Here is a 22803-nt window from a genome sequence, read left to right as displayed (position 1 = left end):
TGGGTCATTCCATACTAGCAATTACTTCACGGGAGAAAAAAGTTGGAGTAAAATTGCTGAACAAGTCAAGTAATCGCGGAGCGAACTCTATTTTCACTCCACATCGGAGAAAAAATGCGAGACGAATAGTGAATTTCTCCGTTGGCCCTGAAAAATTCACTGAACGTGAGGGTAATTTATGCTCGAACTGTAAAATTTACCCTGCATTCCATCAAAAATTATCCCAACGAACGTGAATGCTTGTTCAATATTGCGTATAATTTTTCTGTATCGGAGAATGATTTTTTACCAAACGCGTTTGACAAACTATCGTTTGAAAAAACTATTGTTTCAATTACTATTAATATCCTTGAAGAGTCAAGACCACCCGTGCGCACATCGAGCATACGAAATTACCCGGGAATTGGTGATGCCATCGGAAGAACCCATGAATGTAAAATCCTTCCACTGAATGTTGTCTGTGCCAAAAGACGTTTGATGTACGTATCAGCCGGAGAGTAGAACAAAAGACAATGAATAAATGTACATTATTCATCTATTTTTTATAAAACCTAAACGTAAATCATGTTGAAGGATATCCAAGTATTTTTTACAGTTTGATACAGACCACTCTATAGATTTAACCATGTTCAATCATAAAATTAGGCAATTACCAATAAAAAAAAAATTGTCAATTAAAAAATCATGATTTTACATAGAATTATAAATTTAGTTTAGTATGCAAATGATTAAATCATCATTTTGCATAGAATTCTAATTTTTTTAAACATTGGTTCTTTATAAATAATTCGTTGTTAATCAAAATTGGGTATAAAATCGATTTCTGGTAAAATGAGGAATATGAATAAATTTATATATTGATTGTTCATAAATTCTTTATAGAAAATATTCGTAATTTAAAGAGTTGCAATTTTTTAATTATTTTACAAATCTTTTTCCAAAAGTAAACCTTCTATTTTTTCAGATTTTTAAAATGTTTCCTACCGGTTAAATATCGAGATTCAAATTCAGACCTGCAAAGTTTAAATAATAAAATCATTGTAAAATGTCCGGAAACTGAGGGTCAAATGTGGTTCAAATGAAAGGTCTGATGTTCGACTACAAAAGTATAAAACTATTTCACTGGAGAAAAAATAGTCAAAGTACTTGGATATCCTTAAGGCATCTTTTACGCCTGAAGTGAAAGCCAAAATTACGCTCAACATCGCCGTAAACTGCGATTTCATAAACGAAATTTAGGATTTCGTCTTCGTAAATTACCCTAAAAATCGCCGTAAATTACAGTTGCACGAACGTAATTTACGGTTTCGTATTCGTTAATTACGATGATTTTTTTCGCATTTTACGTTTACTTGCCCGTAATTGACGACGAAGAAAAAAAAGTTATTTCAAGCATAAAAGACAATGTTTTTTTCTGTGAACTACGCATAAGTAACTCGTAAAATGCGTTGCTATTAACACCCTAATTTACGTAATTTACGATTTCTCAGGTGTAAAATGCGCTCAGTGAAACGTAAAAAACCTTGTTTGGGCGTAATTTACGTTTTAAACCTCGATCACTCCCTCAATGAGCGCGGCGCCGTCCGTTTTCGTTTTTTAATACTCCGGCGTGTTTCTCGACGCTTAAAAATTCCCAAATAATTCGAGTTCCTAGTCGAATCCTTTTATTAAGCGTTGGCGCTGTCCGTTGTTTTCTGGGGAAATTTGTTTAGCTAAAAAAAAAGAAATGCCGAACGGACAGAAAAGCGGCGCTACGCCGCCCGGTGCGACTGAGTCCCTGTCGACCGCTCGAGCGGCAGTGTTGTTACATTCACTGCCACACTTGAAATGCGCGCATAGCGGTAATCGCCAAAGTGGCAACAGCGCGCTCGATTTAACCCAGCGGCGGTGCGCTGACCGTGCGACGGATGAAGGCTGGCGGCCGAGCGCGAGTGATCGAGGGTTAATTTGGACCGTAAAATACGCCTGTTTGAAGTCTAGTCTTATTACATTTTTCCAATTGTTACTATCAGTAGAAATTGACCGCTCCGACCGTCCGGTACGGTACACCGTCAGTGCAGAAATTGTTCTCCGGATAAAAAAAATCATTCAACTCCCAATTTTGTCGTTATTTGTTATATCGAAATAAAAACCTTGCGAACGTCATCGGCCTAGGAACTGAAGTCTCCGGAAATAGAATTCATCAAGCATTATTTAACATTCGCCTCGAATTCACAGAATCCTTTCGGCTAAGCGAACAAAAAAGTTGAGTAAAAATTACTAGAAAATCGTGGCAAATTTTATTATAAACGAAAGGTAATCCTGGAGTGACATTGTAGTTCAATAAAAGATTTGTTATTATTCGTTCGATAAAACAAGTCGACAATAAGCGCCCAGAGACGAAAATAATCGAAATTTTACGCTTTCGGCACAAATTACCCTCACGTTTAGTAAATTTTTTCAAGTCAGCGGCGAAAAATTCACTATTTTCTCACATTATTGTCCCGATATAGGGCGCAAAAGACCTGGAAATGGATTCCGCTCCACGATTACATGATTTGTTTGATAATTTTTCTCCAACTTTTTTCTCCGTGCATCATCAGCGTTAATGCTCGTCTATAAATTCAAAATACGAGTACAATAGGAACTCCTACCAATTTTATATTCGCCTCATTCCCCTGAGTGCATCTCATGCGCATCACTTATTCGATTTTTCCAATTGTTAGTATCAGTTCAGATTCATCGCTCCGAGCATCCGGTACGATACATTGTACAGCGCAGAAATTACCTTCCGCATAGAAAAAACATTCAACTTTCAATTTTGTTGTTATCGTCTTTCGAAATAAAAACCTTGTCATCGGTCTAGGAATCGAAATCTCCGTGTTTCGAATTTATCCCACTACTTCTGTCCTCTGAAATATTCTCAATTCTGAATTTGCAACGTGAGAACTCTCAGAATAATCGGAAATGTCGAAACTTCCGTTGACCGTGATCTTGCTCTTAATTAGCTGTACTTCACTCGTGACGACGCAAAGAACATTTTTAGATAATCCTTACGGTGTTTATCTAATCCGGAGCCTCAGAAATTGGATGACGAACTCAATTGGTAAGAAATATTGAGGAAAAAATTCATGAATCGAGCCGACGAAGCCGATTTGAGATGAGTAGGACTGTATCATGTTGATTTTGTGGTGAAATTGTAAAATTTATACGGAATTCCATCAAAAATTATTCCAGCGAGAGAGAAGTTGGATAAAATTGCCTAGAAAATGGCAAATTTTACTGTTGGAAAGGAAATCGTAGAGCGAAATGTAATCAATCAAGAAATATCTGTTTGTGGAGAATATTTTAGGATTCGTTCGGTAAAAAAATACACATCTATGGGCACAAAAATTATCCTTCTGTACAATTCTGTAATTTTCCCGGGCCAACGGAGAAAAATTCACGATTCGTCTCGCACTTTTTCCCCGATTTGAAGTGAAAAAGTAGTGACAATCGAGTTCGCTCCACGATTACTTGACTCGATCGGTAATTTTTTCCACCTTTTTTCAAGGCCTGAAAAGTACTCAGATATTTTGTAATCGTGTGACATAAAATACTTTATGGGCCTGATGATAAAATCTACTATTTTCGGGGCTATAGGGTTTTTTACTCCTGCGGAGTTGATGTCCGAGCCGAAGTCGCGGGCTGGCCAACCACAGGAGTAAAAAAAACCCATCGCAACAGCCCCGGTATAAGATTTTTTTTCTAGTGAGAAAATATTCTCAACTTGCCGAATTTGGAAAGTAGTACCAATTCCCAGACGAGGAATCGTGAGTGCGTCTTTAACTTTTTTTTCCCTACCAATTCCACTGGTAATAAATTTCGGAATGGATCCGGAACAATTTCGATTTAAAAAATGAAAAATCGCAATTCCTATTCAACTTTTCATTTCATCTGACAGATATTATCCTCAACATATTTCATTATCGAAAAAATTAAGATCAATGAACTCATTTTCTAGATATTCATGACTTAAAATTAATGAAGAAGAAATAGAGAGAATTTGGTTGGGGTCGACACACAAATGCTCATTGTCCACAGTTTATTCACTTTGAACTATTCAAAACTTTTTATCATTTTGATGTCGTTTTTTATGATTCTAGAAGGGAATAAAAATTATGATCAAGTTGGAGATGATAATTACTCCGCTATTCACAGACTCATCAATGACTAACGACGATACTTTGAATGAAAAAAAATCATCGAAGATTTACAACTTTTTAAATGGACACCACCGACCTCTGCCTCTGTCATAACTATGACTCTTCATTAAATATTACATAATATCAAATCGAATAGAACATAAATTTATATTATATGCCTTTTCAAATCATCCAATGAACAATTGTATTTCGATCCCAACGAAATTCTCTCTATTTCTTCTTCATTAATTTTGTCAATCAACCTACTGCTGAATTTCCGGGTGTACAACTTTCATCCTCTTCAAGTTAATTATCAATATCTAGAAAATTAGTCCATTGATTTTCATTTTTTCAATAATGAAATCCCTTGAAGATACTTATTCGATCAGATGAAATAATAAAGTTGAACAGGAATTGCGATTTGTCATTCCTGAAATTGGAATTGCTGCGGATCCATTCGGAAGCTCATAACCAATGGATTTGTTCGAGAAAAAAAAATTAACAACGCCTAAAGTAACAGTCACATGGCTTCTGTCGCGTAGACTCGCAACCCCGCTTGTTTATTTTATTGTATAGTTTAATCACACTTTAGGTAGCACTGGTGATCAACATGGAGACTTATATCGGGCAGCGCAGAAGCAAGGGAAGGTGCAGGATCCCATTCCGGAAAGCGTCCCATTCCCCTGCAATATAACTGGTAATGAGCGAACAATTACCGCTGATTGATAACCATTTTTAACGAGTGTCTTTCGAGAAAAAAAAAGTGGGATCGAGACGCGGGAAGGAGTGTTATTACTCGTGAACATTGATCGGAATCCTAGAATTTTTATTGAGTTCTTGTCAAAGTCTATCATCCGAACTCGCAGTATACGGAAAAACCGACGTTTAGGATCAGGATATCCGAGGACCTCATTCAAGTCAAACTTTTTTTCAAGCAAGTGTACTGTACGGTAGAATGGTCGAGTAATATGGACTCAATGTCAGCAATTTAAGATACTTTATTTTATTAATTTCACACTAAAGAGTAACGGTTTACTTCGATACAAAAGAATAAAATAAGTTAAAATGTACTCAATAATGAACTACATTGGTAATGAGCTGCTGAGTCCAGTGATCTCGGTTTTTATTCAAAAACCGTGGCACATTTGCCTCGATTCGTCTTTGTATTCGCACCACAAAACGGTCTGCTGTAATACGATGCTGGCTCCTAATTTCTTCATAATTGCATTATTCCATAATATTAATACAATAATCTGGGACACAACAAAGATTTCGGGGAATATTTAGAGATGAGATTGCACAATCGAAAATATCAAACCCAAATAAGTCTCCAGTAAAATAAAAAGCAATAGTAATTGATAATTGTCTAGCCGGCCGCTCGGAGACCGTGCCAACATCAGTCCACAAACTGAGACCAGGAGACATCGACGTAATCGGCGCAATGGGGGACTCTCTAACAGCAGGATTCGGCATTTACGGTTCAGACATGATCACAATATTCATTGAAAATCGCGGCGCTTCGTCCCTCGGTGGTGGACAAGGTAGTTGGCGTGACACACTGACCATTCCCAATATCCTAAAAGCCTTCAATCCGAAACTTTTTGGGTATTGCAAGAAGGATGCATGGAATCATCAGCCAGCAGCGGAGTTCAATGTTGCTGAGAGTGCCTCAATGTCCAGGGATATGCCCTTCATGGCGGAGATTTTGGCCCGCAGAATGAAAAGTGACCCTCGGGTTGATATGAAAAATCATTGGAAAGTAAGTGTTCGGTTCGTGAACAATCCGTCACTGCAACATCTCTTAAAAAACTCGTGTCTGAAATTGAGACGCTTTTGGTTTCGTTTTAAAAACCTCTTATTTTCTTCAGGAATTTAGCTGATAAGACACATTTTTGTGTTCAATGTCTTTTTTTTTTAGTTAACCATGAGACAGATTAGTCTACAGCTATATATAAATATGAATATAAAAAAATCTGCGGGTGGCTGAATCTTAGATACAGCCGTAATTTTACGTGGATACGTCTGTGATCTCCCCTTTCCTTCACTGGACATCATAGTTTTTCATTGTATATATTTATATAGGTATATTAGAAGAATTCGGGATTTCGCACCGTCTCATCGTGATAAGACGTTTTTTATAATCACGATACGATTGAATTTTCAGGTACAACCAAAATCCCTAAACAAACGTTCAACACATTTCATTCACAATGAAGCCATCACGTACAAACACTCTTGGGAATTTTAACACTGATCCACAAATTTGATCTATTTCGTGCAATTATAACCAACTGTCCAGATTTTACCGACCAGAGCTAAGGATCCTTTAAAATTGCAATTTATTTCTAAAAAAAACTGGAGAATTTTCTAGAAAAATCTGAAATTTTATAGAATTCCCAGAATGTTCTAGAATTTCGATAGTTGGCGCCACTGTCGATAAGGAACCATAAGGACTTTTTCCCTAAATGTCCCTCATGATGAAAACAGACGTATCCACTAACTCAAAAACTATAGAAAATTCATAATACATTTTTGGTAACAATTTGGATACGAAGTTGAAGCTACAATTTCTGTAGTGAATTGGTAAACTAGGATAAGTGCATTTCAACTGAGGACAGTTATCAAGCGATATCTCGTAAATAAAAATAGATATCGAAATTTTTATTAGAACCTTTTTTGTAGAGGGAGATGTGGGCTACAAAAAAGTTTCCGACAAAAATTTCGATATCTGTTTTTATTTACGAGATATCGCTTGATAATTGTCCTCAGTTGAAATGCACTTATCCTAGTTTACCAATTCACTACAGATTTGATTAAGATTATCAGTCGATCCACGAGTTTGACAGCACGATTCTTGATTACTGATGTGTCGAATATCTCGTGTAGCTTGTGAGCCTCTTCAACGGTGCTAATGACTTCTGCTCGGACATGTGCTGGAATCCATCAGCGAGTGATACCATAGAAAATCACCGGAGAGATTTGATCAAAACATTGAGAACCCTCAGGGATAATCTACCGAGAACCCTAGTATCTGTCGTATCGACTCCTCACATAAAACCTTTGGTAGATCAGAAGGGACGGTCGACGTTGTGCCAGCTAACATATGCAGCAGAGTGTTCATGCCTATCAGGTCGAGACTGGCAGCATAGGAGGCAAGAATTTTACGACATCATGTGGAGGTATGGATACCAGAGCTGAAAAGGTCATACTCTGACTGATAATAGAATTGTTACATGGAATTCGTCCATGGTTAAAACGATGAAATGCGAAAATTGCAAAACCCCAATTCCCGAAAGCCCAGGAAATTTCCAAATCCAAATCCTAGAATTGAGAACTGACAAGCGTTTCTTCTTCCTATCAATTTTATAATTACGATGATTGGACCTTTCGCCTAAATTTCAACGCCCGTGAAACTCGACGTGATTCTTTGCAGCAACCTCACAACCATTTTTCATACATGATATTATGCTGTTAACAATTCCCCTTCACACAGCTTCCAACAAGTCGATGAAGAAGTAGCAGCTTATCCCGAATTCCAACGAGAAGACTTCTCTGTGGTTGCCCAACCACTTTTCGTCAATTACACTTGGCCAACATTACCCGATGGTACCGCGGACTTTCGGTACATGTCTGCTGATTGTTTCCATTTCAGTCAGCTCGGAAATGAGAGAAGTGAGTCCAAGATTCATTCATATCTCATTCCAGATAGTTTGTGTGGAGTCTTTTTGTCATTCTAGTTTTTGCACGGCCGTTATGATAAACATATTGTTTGTCACACGATCGAAAAAGCTTTTCTAACTCACGTACTTGCAAACTCATAGTCACGAGAACAGATTTTTTCACATCTAACATATTCTATTTTGCACCACTTGTGCGTAGAGGGAAATTTTTCGTACGCTTTACACTTTCCACACACTGCGATGAAAAATCGGGTTCGACACTCATGAAAAAAGTGTTCTTTCCCGTATAGAAATGAATATATGCATTAAATATATTTATAAATGAAAAAAAATATATGTTACATATATTTGACTTGTATGAGTATATATGCCGCATTTATACATAATGTATATATGCGCTGAATGTCAGTAAATATTTAATAAATATGCAAAATATATGCGACCCATTTGCAGGCATAAGTTGACTTTTGGGAGTGTAGCACTTGTCGTCGCCGAAGACAATGCACTTTTACGTACTCGTATCGGAATAATTAGCTTGTCAGGCAGGTATTGCAAAAATATTCATTTTCTATTCGTGTACAATTCTTTTTTGCAGTGACTTACTCCGTCTGGAGAAATATGCTGGAGCCAGTAGGAAGGAAAAGTCACTTCTGGACTGATGTTGGAACCTTACCTTGTCCCACGGAAGATCGACCCTATATTGCAACGTTGGGAAACAGTTGAAAATTTTGTCTTTAGATCATTCCAATCATTTTATTAATTTTGGGCTGTTGCAATATTCGTGTGGACGAACGAAAAATCCCATCGCAACAGCATAGGAAAATACTATTATATACAGAGCGTTGATTGTAGATGAAACAACTAAAAGAAAAAAGTGTTCAACTAATTGTTAGTCACATGCAACTTGAATAGGAAAAATAATGTGTTTTACATTGTCAAGGATAAGATGAGTGTGAAACTATTTGAGGGATCTCATGACAGCAAAAATAAAGAGCTATTATTGTAACTATTGTTATGAGATTATATTATTGGGAGTGGGGTATCCCTTTCCACGCGTCATTACCATATTCTGCGGAGAAGAATTTTCCGCAATTTTCAATTACGAAGTGAGTCATTGACACTCATTTCTATGGAAATGAATAATTTAAGTCGCCACAGAAAATTATGCGTGCGACAAAATCATAACATATAATAAAAACAACAAAAACCATGACCCAACGGAGCAATTTTGAATATCCGATATATTTTAATTAATACTTTGTTCCAAATCACTGTCCGATTGCGATGTTACTAAGATATCTAGATACATAAGCACATATACAATGGAAATAGATGATAACCTCGTACTCTTACAAATTACAACAAGTTCTGGGGAGCAATTTTGATTCGAATCTTCTTCACCTTGGGCTCATTGTGCCGACGTTTCTTATGCTGTATAAGAAACTTGTCTTTGAGGAATCTTGCATCGCATAGGTCACACTGATATGGGCGAGTATCGTTATGCTTCTTCGCGTGAGTCTCCAGGTGGGATTTTCTCTGGAATTTCTGGTTACAGATTTCACACTTGTATTTCCAGTCTTCGGGGGGCAGGTGACAGACCAAATGTCGACGAACGTGACCTTTCGTTCTGGAACCGAAGGTATCAGAAAAATAATTTTTCTGCAAAAGGTAATTTAAGCGGCATGAATTTTCAAAAATAGAATATATAAAAATGAACTCACGAGAACTTTCTATTGCAGTAATCGCAGTAAAAACCCACATTCTTATGCCTCTGCACGTGTGACCATCTGGCAGCGTATGTTCTGCAAATATAGACAGGAGTACAACGTCAAAAATGAGTTCTCCCCTCACGAAAAATAGACAGAAAACGATTCGATACCTGAAAGTTTCTTTACAAATGTCGCAAACATGCGGTCGTTTTCCGGAATGTATGTTCCTGTGATCCTTCAACAGCCTCAATTTCGGAAATTTCTTCCCACATTCTTTGCAAGTATGTTTTCCCGTAGCCGGAGTAGTAATACTGTGAACTTCCAATAAGTGTTTCTGGAGAATTCGGGTATTTTCAAACTGCTCTCCACACTCTCGACATGTCTGACTTATATGTCTTATCTCATGGGCTTTCTATGAAGTATCACAATATATTCGTTTTCATTTTTGTTCAGACACCGTGGCAAATGTATGGAGAAAAAAGATGAGGAAAAATTACTGAAAATGTCGACTAATCACGGAGCGAATCTCGGTTTTAACTCTTTTCAGGTAAATTTTCTCTAGAGTTTCATGAAATGATCAATTTTTTTTTAAATCGTACATTAAATTTTTTGTCTGTTGCCATTTTTTTACTGAACGAATCGTAACATATCTTCCACTTGAATTATTTTCCATTGAATTATACTTCAGTCTACGATTGCCTTTCGAAAAGTAAAATTTGTCGAGATTTTCTAAATAACTTTTCCGCATCCCATTCATTATTACCAGACTCCGATTGCTAGTGAACGCTTTCCCACAATTACTGCATTTATAGTCCCTTCGTCTCACGTGTATGTCATCCATGTGACCCCTCAACTGTGTGGAGCTCAAAAAACTTGCATCGCATTCCTCACAGCCGTATTTCCTCTCGATCCTCAAACGATGTTGCTGAAGAAGAATATGAAATATACGGCCGTTTCTCTATTACAAAACGCCTCTACATTATAAAAATCCAAATCGACTTCTGGCGATAGAAAATTAAGACGAAAAATGAGACTCGAAACCAAAGGTGACAAGGGTCAGCATTCGGATCGCAATTAGGGTTCCTAAGTGTCAGAATAACGGTCATGTGGGGATCACATGAGGGCCATGTGAAGATCACATGGGGCTTTCAAGGTGTTGGTTGAAGCCTTTCCCTAAAGATAAACCATTCGCTCCCAATCCGTGGGGGTCGGTGAGCGAAGCGAGCAAGGGGCGACGCCCCCTAGTGTAATATAATGTTACGTATCCCCTTCGAATCCTGATTCAATTGTCTATCATCGAACGGATCTGAAGAAGCCCCTTGGTAACGATTGTCTTTTGGAAAACTTGGATATTGGACGATTCTCTTTAAAGCTCTTGTGCAAGACACATCATATTTACTCTGTTAAATAGTTAATAAACCTCCCCAACTATTTTATTAATCTGTGTTGTGTTCACCGAAGACGCCAACAGACTAAAGTCAATGTGTATTCAATGTTCACACATTTGATTGTTAATAGACCTTTATAGGTCAAAACCTCTCACGTCCTTCAATTAGCGCAAGAAATTTCCGCCTCGGTTACTGCATAATATCTATCATGAGGACTCACCCTGACATGACAAGTGTAGGAGGTCCTCTCAATGAACAGCTTCTCACAGGTCGGGCATTTGATCTTCACAACGTCAGGATCAGTGAACATCTTGTCATAATGATTTTTCTGTGGAAGAATAAGTTTTCAGAACTGCGGAAAAACAGCAATTCGTTGGTGGCGAATGGTCTTTGATGAATGTGACTGATTGATGTCTACTAACTGTGCATTGTCTTGTACAAAGTAAAGAATGACGTAAGTCATACAATTGAAAGATGTTAACTTCAGAGACGGGATTAAAGAGAAACAGAGAAAGAGAGATGAACGTTAACACGTTAGACTGCATCCAAGAGATCGGTATTCTCAACAATATACTCACTTTCTGATGTCGCGAAAATTGCTTTTGTTTGGTGAACTCCTCCTCACAATATTTACACTTGAACTTGGCTTTTCCACAATTCTCATGCTTCTTTAAAAATCTGGGATTCGAGCTGAACCTCTCACAGTTCTCGCAGAACCACTTCATCTTCTGGTTCACGAAACCCTTGTGTACATTTTGTTTGTGAAGAAAAAGATCGTAGGGCGACGAGTACATGCGATCACACGTGGAGCAATACATCGAGCGTGGCTGGTGAAATTTAACGTGCAGAGCCATAAAATTTTCAGTCTCAATCATCACCCCGCATATCTCGCAGGGGATGGGGTTTTCCTTGTCCGGAACTTTCCTGCAGTTCAACGGTACGTCTTCCTCTTTAATCTCAATCGATTCGTCGTTATCGGACAGATCCTCGGAGACATCTGAGTCGACATGCTTCGTGTCTTCGGGATTATCGGTACTGTCGTAGTGATTTGCGTGCTTGTGCTGGAGCAAGTCCTCGGACGTTTGGAAGTCCTTCTGACATAAATTGCAGATCCACTGGGAGGCATGGTACTTCTCCATGTGATCGTCAAAGGTGTTTATGTCGTCGAAGTTGGCTTCACATATGCCGCAAAATAAGGTTTCAGTGGGATCTATGTCTTTGTCTTCATTTTCACTGTCAAAACTTCTTTCTTGTTTGATCCCGTCGATCAGGACTACTGTCATTTGCTGTCTCAAAATTCCATCTGCCTCGAGACATCTTTCGCGGAGGTTGTGGGAGGTGTTCAAGTCACTCAAACAGGGCGAGCAAATGTGCGATGGTAGACCATCATCAGCGCTAATCTATAATTTGAGGGGGCGGGTGGGGTAAGGAATTTCGCTGGGAAAATTTCTATTCATTCCATGCAATATAGTCATTCCTTGTTTTGGAAAGACTTGGATCTATTAAAACTATTAATGAATTTATTAAAACCATCGAGATGTGAGTGCAGCCTCAAATGATTCAAGTTGATTTTGGCTATTGACCAGTTTTCAATGAATACACGGAGAGAAATATTCAAGAAAAATTACGGCCGTGACTATTCGCACCATTGCGTGAATCATTCCCGTACACTCCATACACTCCACGCATGGGTGAAGTTTGTGTGTTTCACGCAGCCGAATTTTCATACTGCTGTGTATTTCACACAGTTGAAGTTTCATACTACTGTGTGTTTCACGCAGTTGAAGTTCCATACTACTGTGTGTTTCACGCAGTTGTATTTTTATACACCTGTGTGTTTCACGCAGTTGCATTTTGATACGCCTGTGTGTTTCACGCAGTTGTATTTTTATTTTAAAATTCCATAATTTTAAATAGAAATTCATAAATAAAACAGAATTTGTGCGAACCTTCAATAGAGTTTAAATTGAATACCAATAAAATTTTAATAGATTTCCCAGTGAAAGCAGAATTCCTAGCCAATTTTCTAGGTTTCGACTTTGAAAAAATTTAATAGAAAAACCTACCGAATTCGCTAGGCAATACTGGATTTTTAGTGTTTGGTAGACGGAAAAAATAGATCTGGAAAACATAGCCGACACATCCAAAGCATATTAAAACCCATCCAACTTAAAAATTTCCCTTGGTCTATTTTTTCCGGCCTTTCTATTGTTCTTATTAAAAAATTAATAGAAAATCCCTACGGGGCTGGGGCGTTGCGGTGGTGGGTCAATTCTTTTTACAGTACTAAAACTGATAAATAACCCGAGAGAACTGATAAAATGAATCAGTATTATATGTATTAATACTTTTAAACGACTATTGTATATAGCACGTCAGTAACTTATCACATAGTCTTAACAAATATATATTTGAGAAAGAGAATTTTAGTTTCTCCCAATGAGGGAAAAAAATTCTATTAATTTTGTTAGTGTAATTATTGGAGCGTTTTTTTATAGCATAAATACAATTATGTAATAATTCCTTTCTTGAAAAAATTTTCCTTTTTTCTATTCTTTAAGCACACAAAAAAAGATGCTAAATGCTAATGAATGGGGCAAAAATAAAAATTGAAAAAAAAATTTTTTTTCATTTAATATAAAATCATCGAAATAACCACATTATAATGATCAAACCCGAGAGTCACTGAGTGACCATAATTTAGTGTAAAAACTAGATATATTACTATTTTTTTTATCTAAATAACTCTAAATAATGTAAATATCCTGTTGTAATTGTGAATAAAAAATATAGTTAAAAAAAAGTCGCGGTGGTGGGCAGTTTTAGCTTTGGGAAGTGAAGCAGCACTGAGCGTGGTCACTAGATGGATGGGTGGCCGGGCGAGAACACCTCAGAAAAAAAAATTGCTTGGAAAAACTGGAAAGAGCATTGGGAAAGCCAAATATGCGGCAAAAACCTGCCGAAGGAATGAGAAACCGTAAAAACCCAAGTTGAAATGGGGAAAAAAATGTTTCAGACAATATTCTATAAAATATTCCACTCGCCCAAAAACTCATGTAAAGTTCAATAGAAATCCAATACAAATATCTAACGAATTCGCTAGGAGTTTTCCACTGAATATTCCCCACTCGATAGTCTAAAATGGAAAGAAACAATACGAGATACGGAAATTCTACGTCTAAAGGGGAGCATTTGTAAATAAAAAAGTACATCGAAGACCTGTGGAAATTCACTCACCACTATTGGCAAACAATTATTGATTTTATCAGCGATGGAATGCGAATCGGACGTGAAAATCGCGTGATAATTCCGTCCACGATCTGCACACAATCTGCACGTAGTTTCAACAATTGTTGAATCCATGATTGTGACAGATAGCGTGCACTGGTGCTATCTCTTGTGTTGTGATTCTTTGTTATTGTGGAGGGAATACAAATGTCGGATGATTGAGGTTATACGACATTACGGATTCAACTACTGGTGGATACTATATATTCGGGCTGATTTCGCTCTTGGTCAGTCTGCGCTGCTCCTACAGCGGCCGTGCAGGAGAGAAGGAGACGGATATTTCGAGGGGATCTCTGTCTCTCTTCAGCTCACGACTTACGCCTGAAAAACTAGAAAAACCTAGCGCTTTCTCTAAGAAATTCCATTATCATTAAATTTGTATTTCTTTTGTAGTTTTTGGCCTCTGCGGCCATTAGCTGATTCGAAGTGAAGGAATCTATTATGTCCAAACGATAAAAATTGATCCAGTTATTAAATTCATTTAAATTTATAAGTTTTATAAAGATTGCATTATCTTTAATAGAATTGGCGCAGGAAACTAATAGAATTTACATAGAACATCATTTAAATGAAATTTACTAAATAAAATTTTAAATTTTAAAATTACAATAAATATCTGAAAAAAATATCTATTGTAGCTTTTATTTTAGAATTTTAATATTTTATTTTACAATTGTAAAGTAAAATTTGCTGTTTTTTGTGAAATTTGTTTGTGCGCGTAGAATGAGAGATATTGTTCAATTACTCATTAATTCACCATTTTATGAATTCACGTATAAAAAAATCTAGCGCTTTCTCTACGGAATTCTAGTAGAATTCTATAGGAATTCTAGGGCAGGATTTTCCAAGTGTTTTTTTTAGATTTTATCACGTGAAATGGATAAAAATACAGAAAAATCGTAATCTATTATTGTTTTTTTAATTACATAATCGTCAATAGAATTGTCTCATAGAATTTTAATAGAACACCAATAGAATTCCCATAGACATTAAATAGAATTTTTTTATCAAATTTACTGCCTTTTGTGAAATTATTCATTAGGTCTTCACAATTTTACGAATTCATGTCAGAACAAATTAAATAGAGGAATTCTATTAAATTTGCATTGGAACTCTAAAAGAATTCTAGGTCGCGATTTTTTCCAGTTTTTTTCCCTGGATTTTATTATGAGAAAAGGATGAAAATGCAGCGGAAAAAAATTGGATAATTTATGCACAAGGATTTCTACAGAAAAATTGAAATCAAATAACTTTAGACTTCGGTAAATGAGGAAATTTCAATAGTTTATCTTTAGAATTTTTTCCAATGCCAATATTTCTTGGTAAGGAAATTCCCAATTTTTCTGTTTTTCCTCAAAAGCCTTTTCAAACAAGTGTGAAGAGGAGAAGAGATGTTTCGATCCGCCTCCTTTCATGAACACTTGAAAAACATTATCGTTATCATTCAGAGAAGGATGGAGAAGGAGAGTATATCAAGACTAGCAGCAACACGGCTCGCGTTGTCAGACTTTCCTCCATGGTGACTAGTTGACTTTTACATTCTCGATAATGAGACTTCTAATTGCAGTGTTTCTGGTGATCGCAGTGGTCCTTTTCCTAGCAGCTGACTCCGAAGGTAAGTTTTAGCAATACGCGCATGAAAGAATTTCATAGAAAAACCTAGTAAATTCGATAGACAATTTTCCAAATTTATAATTCAATAGAAAATTCAACTGGATTTCTATTGAACATCGATTGAAAATTCTGTTAGTTTCTGACCGATTCTATTGGAGAACTTCGCAGCAGAACTGCGCGGTTTTCGATGGAAATGTACAACAGAAACTATTTTAGAAAACAAAGATCAATAGAATTTCATCTTCCATAAAACATTTGTTTCATTTGTTTAAATTTCTAAACAATAAACACCTTATCTTATCTTATCTTATCTTAAAACTTCTAATTGAGACATTTTCCATAGAAATTTCTCGACATGAATTTTCGAAGTTTCTTCGGTTCTATTTTCCTTCCATTCACGTTGAAAAAAGCGACAAAAAAATTGAAGACAAAAAACAGCAAAAAAACCTGAAAAAGTTTGAGCCCAGAAATTCTCAATCAAATTCTATTGATTTTTTCTATAGAATATTTTTCCTTAAATAAAAAATAATAAAAAGATTATAAAAAAAGATGAAAGATTTCGAAATATTTATATTTCGATTGAAAAAAATGGGCAAGTAAGCACATAATTTTAGGCGCAAAAAAACTAATAGAGTGCAATAGAAATTCAATAGAATTTTCTAGGGAATTCACTAGGTTTTTCTATTAAATTTTATCCTACCCGAATCCATTCACAATCATTCAAAGAATAACGCAATTATAATTCGGTTCAGCTGTTGAGTGTAGGAGGGACTCGGATTGCACAGTAGCTCTCCTCTGCTACCGAGGAACTCCCAAATGTATCTACTTTCATTGCAGTTGCTCGGATGACCAATGGGATTGAGGAAGCGAGGGCGTTGAAGTTTGTTGAATATTTTACATAAATAAATCGATAAACCAATTTCAAAATTTCATTTTTATTGACATCAAATTTTTATTGATTACTATTGACATCATCATCATTTATAAAAAATCTAATGACACGATACGTCGAATAGATTGGCTTCAAAAAAGGTTACGGACGTTGACGAATACAGATCGCATAATTTAATTTACAGTAGTTCGAGTAGTCTGAATTAATAGCAATGTAATCGTTAAAAAAATCTCAGGATCATGTTTACCAGGATTATATGACGTGATACCAAATTTAAAAGCCTTAACCGTAATTTTGTATAGATGAATGAGTGAAGTTAATTTGAGATAAGAGATGTATGTGTCAATTCATATCGGAGCAACACGATGAAATGAATTCATATGCAAGGAATCAAACTATTCCCTCTTTATCAGGCATTAAATTTTGACCAGAATTATTCAGCTAAAACATTCAATAAACGAGAGATTTATTTACATTAATCCAAACATTTTCCTGAGTTACTTCTCATAAATAAATAAATCAATAGACAATAGTTTCACATCCTCAACCATCGTCGGTGCGAACATCTGATGACTCGGGCAGTCCCCAAATCGATCTATTCATCGGGGCCCTATTACCCTTAAAAAAAACTATTTCAACTCTCGAGTCCCTGAATGCACCGGCTTCAACGATCCTGACATCATTGTTCGATAAATTCAGTTCTGATACCGAAGCAGCAGAAAATATCCCACCGGTAATGACCCTCAGTCTGTTATCCCTCAAGTTGAGGAATGTGAGGGAGAGGCTCGCAAAGGCTCCATCCTCGATGCTGCTTATTTGGTTGTGACTCAGATCGAGTCTAGTGAGTTGTTTCAAGGAATTAAAAACGTTCTTTTCGATAACCGACAGGCGATTGTGACCCAGGAACAACTCATTCAGTTGATCCAATCCGTGAAATGTCTCTGGTTTGATGGCAGTCAGTTGATTGTGGCTGAGCTGGAGTCTCCGCAGTTTCGAAAAAGGACTGAATGATCTCGGGTCAATCCCGGAAATTTCGTTGTTATTCAACCACAGATATAGCACTGAATCACGTGCCCCGTGGAATGTATCGACATCCACGGAAGAGAGATTATTATAATTTATGTAGAGACTTTCCAGTTTTGATAGACCACTGAATGCTCCTTTCAATTCCGCGATCTTGCAAGATGTTATCGAGAGAGAATTTAGGAGCGGGAGAGCTTTGAACAGGTCGGGTTCCAAAGATAGGATTGCCGAGGATATGACGAGAGTATCGACACGTTGCAGACCTTGAATAAACAATTTATAAAGTATAATGCATTCTCAGGACCTGAATTTTCAAAATTATTCGTCAGTTCCTGCAAGAAGAAATTTTATAGAAAAATCTAGCGAATTCGGGAGAAAAATTGGGAAATTCATGTCGAGGAATTCCTATAGAAAATATTTCAACAGAAAAAGTTCTATAGAAAGATAGAATTCTAGAAAAATTTGTAAAAAACAGTTTCTGTTGGACATTTTCTATTAAAAAAATCCGCAGTAAGGATGCGGAATTGTTCACTAGAATCAGCAATAGAAAATAGAACTTTATGGAAATTCAATAGAATTTGCGGCAAATGCGCTAAATTGTTCCATGAAATGTTCCCCCCAGGGCATAAATAAAGTTTTCAATCAATCAATCAACCTTCGAACGAGCTGGGCTGAATTTCCAGATGACTGCCCTTCAAATCTAGCTTCAGTTCGGCTATCGTCAAGTCCTGGAACGCATGCGCCGCGATTTCCGTGAGACTCGAGTCCGTTATTTGCAGACCCGCTTCGGTAATCGTCTCGTTCACATGAATCAACACACTATTTAATTTACAGACATTGAAGGCACCTTGGATTTTGCTGCATATCACATCCTCGTTTGAATGCACAAGTGATAACGAGAAGAGTATGCTCAGACATGCCACAATTTTTGCTTTCATTTTTGTTAATTAACTTTAATTATTCGATTGGATTATTAATGAGGGTGTTCACAGCGCAAATACTGCTGAATTACTGGCGTCATCGAGAGAAATATACACACGGTTTTGTTATTATCTGTTGTCGTTCGAAGTTGTACTTGACTTGTGACTTATTTTATCGAGAGGTCATGTTGACGTACCATTTTCTCGACAAGTATTTTTATATGCTTGTTTTATGAGGAGAAATTGATTCTGATTATCCGGGAATGGACATCAACAAGACTTCCTCACCTTCCTTTGGACGCGTGGACATCGATCTAAAAAGGAGAGTTGGTCTATCATAAAGTTGGCATGCAATGCGGGCTTCAATAGAAAACATTTCAACAGAATAATTCAGGAGCGAAGTGGTAAACCGGTTTAAGTCGACTTATCTCCCAATTGACTTTTTGAGGAATATTTCCGAATCTAACGAAGATGGCGGAATTTTCGGGATTACATTTGTTGTAGCTCTCAATCGGCTCTACAAAAAAGATTATAACAAAAATTTTCCCATCCCCCTTAGATTCAGAGATATTTATTTAAAACTGGGCAATATTCAAAATTAACTAACCGTTTTACCACTTCGCTACTGAATTGATACAGAAAAATCGACATCGATTTTTTTTTCTATGGAATATTTCTGTAAGAAACGCGTGGAAAAAACATCAAAAATTCATTTCTCCAAATTTCTCTAACAAATTTTCTTGAATTTCACTGAAATTCTACAAAAATTCTATTAAACAAATCCAGATATTTTTCGTCGATCTAATTTGTTAACAGATATTCGATTAAAAAATGGGGTTTAATTAATCTAATTAAAATAATTGTAATTTCTAATTTTTAATTCCAATTTTTTTCCAATTAGGGTCTCCTTATAGATACAAATTTACCCCTTTCTTTCATTTAAAAAAAAATCCGAGAAAAAACGCTCAGAAAAGTGACGACCAAGCATTCTCACGAAAAAATTTTCCCACAAAATTATTCTCATAAAAATATTTTATGAATAAAATACTTGTGTTTCTCACAAGTGAATGAGGCATAAGAAGTAATCCAAACTAAAATCCCATTACCTCTCGGAAGTGCCTTTCCTCCAGCCTCCCCGTACCCCATACCATTCCACGGATTTTTCTCCAAAAGTTTCTTCCAGCCGCGTGCCTCAGAGCCCCCCACATCTCTCTCTAAAACCCTTCCCCCCTCGTACTTATACCCCACAGGAACATTGAAAAGCAGTACTTGACAGGCAACCGCCACTCCAACGGTATCATGAATAAAATACTTGAGTTCCCCAACCGTGACATCCCCAGGAACATTAACGAACTTGAGTTTGTTGAGGTGCCATTCGATGTCGACCCGTCGTCTCTGATCGACAATCCTCTTGTTATTCGCAATCAGTACATTCTTGGGACACCTCCAATGCCTGTGATTGAGATTCTGAAAATTCTCGAAGAATGCTATCCACTCAAGATAACTCGCCAGGAACTCCAGTTCCACGTCCAACTGTTCGTTCCGCGCTTTGTACGGCATCACCTCGCAGCCGGACTGATGATTAAGTGCGAAGTACCATTTGTTGTCGTCGATTATAACTGTATTTCTGGGCGAGAATCTCGGGAACTTTCCCCAGACGAACTCCAGAGGCTTCAGGTGAACAGACCCGGACTGCGAAGTCGTCACTATCATCATCTCCTGGACGGTCAGGTGAAAAGCGATTTTGTAGTTTTCATCGTCGATTATCCCCATTTCTCGAAGAGCCTCCGATGAATCCTCTCTGGTCATGTCGGACCAGATGACGATGTCGTAGTGACGATAAGCTCGGGTCAGCAACTGGGACAAATGCGGACGTCTCGCTTTGACGGAGGGAAATGACGGGACGTCGGGGTCGCAGAGGGTGTAGCCGAGATCGAGAATGAGGAGCTTCTTTCCGTCCCTCAGGGGATTCAGAACTTCGATGTCCCATGTTGCGGTTTTTTTTGCCATCTCGGCGGTGTAGACCTCGGGGGTGACGAGGTCGAGCAGAGAAATTTCATTCTTCGACTTGTCTTTCTCGATGAATGTCAGGGTTTTGGAGATCCTTCGACCGGTTTGACGCTCTCCTCCGTGGTAGGGTAGCTCGGGGATTGGGGTGGAGGAGAGGAGGTGGAGGGTGATGTGAGGGTCGGGGGAGAGAGCACTCATGGTCACCTCATCTTCGAGGGTGGTGGCTGAAGTTGGGGGAAATTGTGAGTGGAACATTCGGTTGAGAAACGGAACGATTTCTTTGAAAAATTCTATTGGTTTTTTATTGGAAGTCTGTAGGAATTCCGTCGGAGTTCCAGTGGAATTCTATAAAAAAACTATTTGTTTTTGGTGTCAATTTGCAGCTGCGGGTGAGGGAAATTATGAACAATATACTGTGAAAACTAAATTCAATTGAAACACGGAACAATTTCTTTAAAAATTTGTATTGATTTGTTATTGAAAGTCTGTAGGAATTCCGCCGGAGTTCCATTGGAATTCTATTAAAAAATTCGATATTTTTTGGATTGACAGTTGGAGTGAAAGAAAATTATGAATAATATACAGTGAATAAAAAAATTCTTTTGAATTTCTACTGGAACTCTGGAAGAATTCCATCGCAGTTCCAATGGAATTATATTAAAAATTTCATTTGTTTTTTGTGCCAATTGGCAGCTGTAGTTGGCTAAAGTTATGAATATTATACGATAAATCAAAAATTCTATTGAAATCCTAGTGGAACTCCGGAAGAATTCCATCGGAGTTCCATTCGATTCCATTAAAAAAATTCATTCATTTTTTTCGCTAATTAGTAACTGGAGTTGTGAAAAATTATGAATAATATACAATAAATAAAAAAATTCTATCGAATTCCTACTGGAACTCTAAGAATTCGACCGGAGTTCCATTGGAATGCCATCAAAAAATTTCATTCGTCTTTTTTGCCAATTGCTAGCTCGAATTGGCTAAAATGATGGATAATATCCAATAAAAAAATGGAATAAAATCATGGTTAGTCGCGGGAAAACTTCATTCGAATTCAAATAACAAGTAAATGTTCTTGCACAAACCTCTCTCAAACGATTTGATATTCTGCTTGCTTATCATAACTTGGTTCGACATCCAATGGTTATGATCGAATATATCCAGATTGATGAGTTTCGAAATCAAAGTCAGATATTCAGCGACTCTCATCAATTCACTTCTGACGTTCGAACAAGAAACCTCTCGATGTCTCGTCGTACTCAGCCCCGCCGTCTTGTTCAGGGCGTAGTTCCGCCAATTATCGTCAAATATTATTGTATTCTTGACGGAATACCTCGGGAACTTCTTCCAGATCAACTCCAGAGCCTTCACGTATACGTAATCATCGAACTTCCAACTGAAGACGGGAACCATAGCGTCTCTCTCGAGACAGAACGCAATTTTGTAATTCGGGTTTCCGCGCAGTTTCAGTGATTTGATTCTATTTTCCGCGAATTCTCTGGTCATCGCTGACCACAGGACGATGTCGTAATTCTCGTAGATAATCTTCAACATCTCGTCTAGGAAATCCCGAGGAGTTCCGTCGTAACAAGTCAGCGTGTAATCTACGTCGAGAACAAGAAGTTTCTTGTCACTCCTCAGAGGATTCACAATTTCTATTTCGTAGTTCTCCAGAATGTCGTCGATTCCAAGCAAAACATCCTCGGAATTTTCAATCTCCAGGTCTTCGAACCTGTCTCCATCATAAATGTGGCTCACATTCTTGGGGAAATTATTGTTTGTGTTCACATTCATCGCGATGGTGTCATTACCCCGGTTATTGCGAAAGGGATTATTTTGATTGCTATATCAATTGAATATAATTTTTTAGACGCACGTAAGTAAAAACGTAACTTCACGATCGAGTTCCTGAAATCCTACTGTTGGAGGGACTTCTCATGGTTTCCTCATGACTCGGCAGTGTTATCGTGGGAATAACTTTCCCGGAAGGGACGCGTCAGCGCAGAAAAAGGAAGACGGGGGTATATTTTTTATTCATTAAATATCGATCAACAGAAAAAATAATTGATCGCATGATTATACACGAGTAATATTATTGAAAAGTGAAATAGTC

The 22803-nt window shown here is 37.3% G+C and overlaps 4 protein-coding genes and 1 long non-coding RNA gene across 5 annotated transcripts; 2 read left to right on the top strand and 3 right to left on the bottom strand.

The window, feature by feature from the left end:
• Positions 1 to 2721: 2721 nt before the first annotated feature.
• On the top strand, positions 2722 to 8849 carry LOC107035676 (phospholipase B1, membrane-associated). The gene is made up of 6 exons (XM_015253222.1): positions 2722 to 3085; positions 4756 to 4860; positions 5534 to 5922; positions 7050 to 7342; positions 7657 to 7835; positions 8439 to 8849. The coding sequence occupies exons 1-6, from the start codon at positions 2947 to 2949 to the stop codon at positions 8564 to 8566; spliced, it is 1233 nt and encodes a 410-aa protein (XP_015108708.1). The 5' UTR covers positions 2722 to 2946; the 3' UTR covers positions 8567 to 8849.
• Positions 8850 to 9066: 217 nt separating this feature from the next.
• On the bottom strand, positions 9067 to 14409 carry LOC107035674 (zinc finger protein 93). The gene is made up of 7 exons (XM_015253221.1): positions 14178 to 14409; positions 11519 to 12340; positions 11161 to 11268; positions 10316 to 10477; positions 9723 to 9964; positions 9565 to 9645; positions 9067 to 9470 (listed from the first exon to the last, which is right to left on the bottom strand). Exons 1-7 carry the CDS (start codon positions 14301 to 14303, stop codon positions 9200 to 9202), a joined length of 1812 nt encoding a protein of 603 aa, XP_015108707.1. The 5' UTR covers positions 14304 to 14409; the 3' UTR covers positions 9067 to 9199.
• Positions 14410 to 15701: 1292 nt separating this feature from the next.
• LOC107035589 lies at positions 15702 to 16769 on the top strand. Its single transcript, XR_001460751.2, has 2 exons — positions 15702 to 15843; positions 16595 to 16769. It is a non-coding gene; the product is annotated as an uncharacterized LOC107035589 (long non-coding RNA).
• A 410-nt stretch (positions 16770 to 17179) lies between these two features.
• LOC107035588 (insulin-like growth factor-binding protein complex acid labile subunit) lies at positions 17180 to 19815 on the bottom strand. The gene is made up of 3 exons (XM_015253073.1): positions 19784 to 19815; positions 18413 to 18991; positions 17180 to 18020 (listed from the first exon to the last, which is right to left on the bottom strand). The coding sequence occupies exons 2-3, from the start codon at positions 18693 to 18695 to the stop codon at positions 17278 to 17280; spliced, it is 1026 nt and encodes a 341-aa protein (XP_015108559.1). The 5' UTR covers positions 18696 to 18991; positions 19784 to 19815; the 3' UTR covers positions 17180 to 17277.
• On the bottom strand, positions 19520 to 22484 carry LOC107035542. Its single transcript, XM_015253011.1, has 3 exons — positions 21776 to 22484; positions 19784 to 20911; positions 19520 to 19524 (listed from the first exon to the last, which is right to left on the bottom strand). The coding sequence occupies exons 1-3, from the start codon at positions 22482 to 22484 to the stop codon at positions 19520 to 19522; spliced, it is 1842 nt and encodes a 613-aa protein (XP_015108497.1).
• Positions 22485 to 22803: the final 319 nt, after the last annotated feature.

This window comes from Diachasma alloeum, unplaced genomic scaffold, assembly GCF_001412515.2.
Source record: "Diachasma alloeum isolate Michigan unplaced genomic scaffold, Dall2.0 Dall_scaffold_00199, whole genome shotgun sequence".
NCBI classification, from domain to species: domain Eukaryota; kingdom Metazoa; phylum Arthropoda; class Insecta; order Hymenoptera; family Braconidae; genus Diachasma; species Diachasma alloeum.
Note: the sequence above shows the minus strand (reverse complement) of the source record. Positions and strands in the feature narration are given on the sequence as shown.

Coding starts and splice junctions, on each gene's coding strand:
- LOC107035542 (XM_015253011.1), bottom strand. CDS start 22,484: ATGAATGTGAACACAAACAATAATTTCCCCAAGAATGTGAGCCACATT. Junction 20,912..21,775: donor TATCAAATCGTTTGAGAGAG/GTTTGTGCAAGA, acceptor CCCCAACTTCAG/CCACCACCCTCGAAGATGAG.
- LOC107035588 (XM_015253073.1), bottom strand. CDS start 18,695: ATGAAAGCAAAAATTGTGGCATGTCTGAGCATACTCTTCTCGTTATCA. Junction 18,021..18,412: donor TCAGCCCAGCTCGTTCGAAG/GTTGATTGATTG, acceptor TGTTTATTCAAG/GTCTGCAACGTGTCGATACT.
- LOC107035674 (XM_015253221.1), bottom strand. CDS start 14,303: ATGGATTCAACAATTGTTGAAACTACGTGCAGATTGTGTGCAGATCGT. Junction 11,269..11,518: donor AATTTTCGCGACATCAGAAA/GTGAGTATATTG, acceptor ATTCTTCCACAG/AAAAATCATTATGACAAGAT. Junction 10,478..11,160: donor CCTACACTTGTCATGTCAGG/GTGAGTCCTCAT, acceptor ATTCTTCTTCAG/CAACATCGTTTGAGGATCGA.
- LOC107035676 (XM_015253222.1), top strand. CDS start 2,947: ATGTCGAAACTTCCGTTGACCGTGATCTTGCTCTTAATTAGCTGTACT. Junction 4,861..5,533: donor ATTCCCCTGCAATATAACTG/GTAATGAGCGAA, acceptor ATAATTGTCTAG/CCGGCCGCTCGGAGACCGTG. Junction 7,836..8,438: donor TCAGCTCGGAAATGAGAGAA/GTGAGTCCAAGA, acceptor TCTTTTTTGCAG/TGACTTACTCCGTCTGGAGA.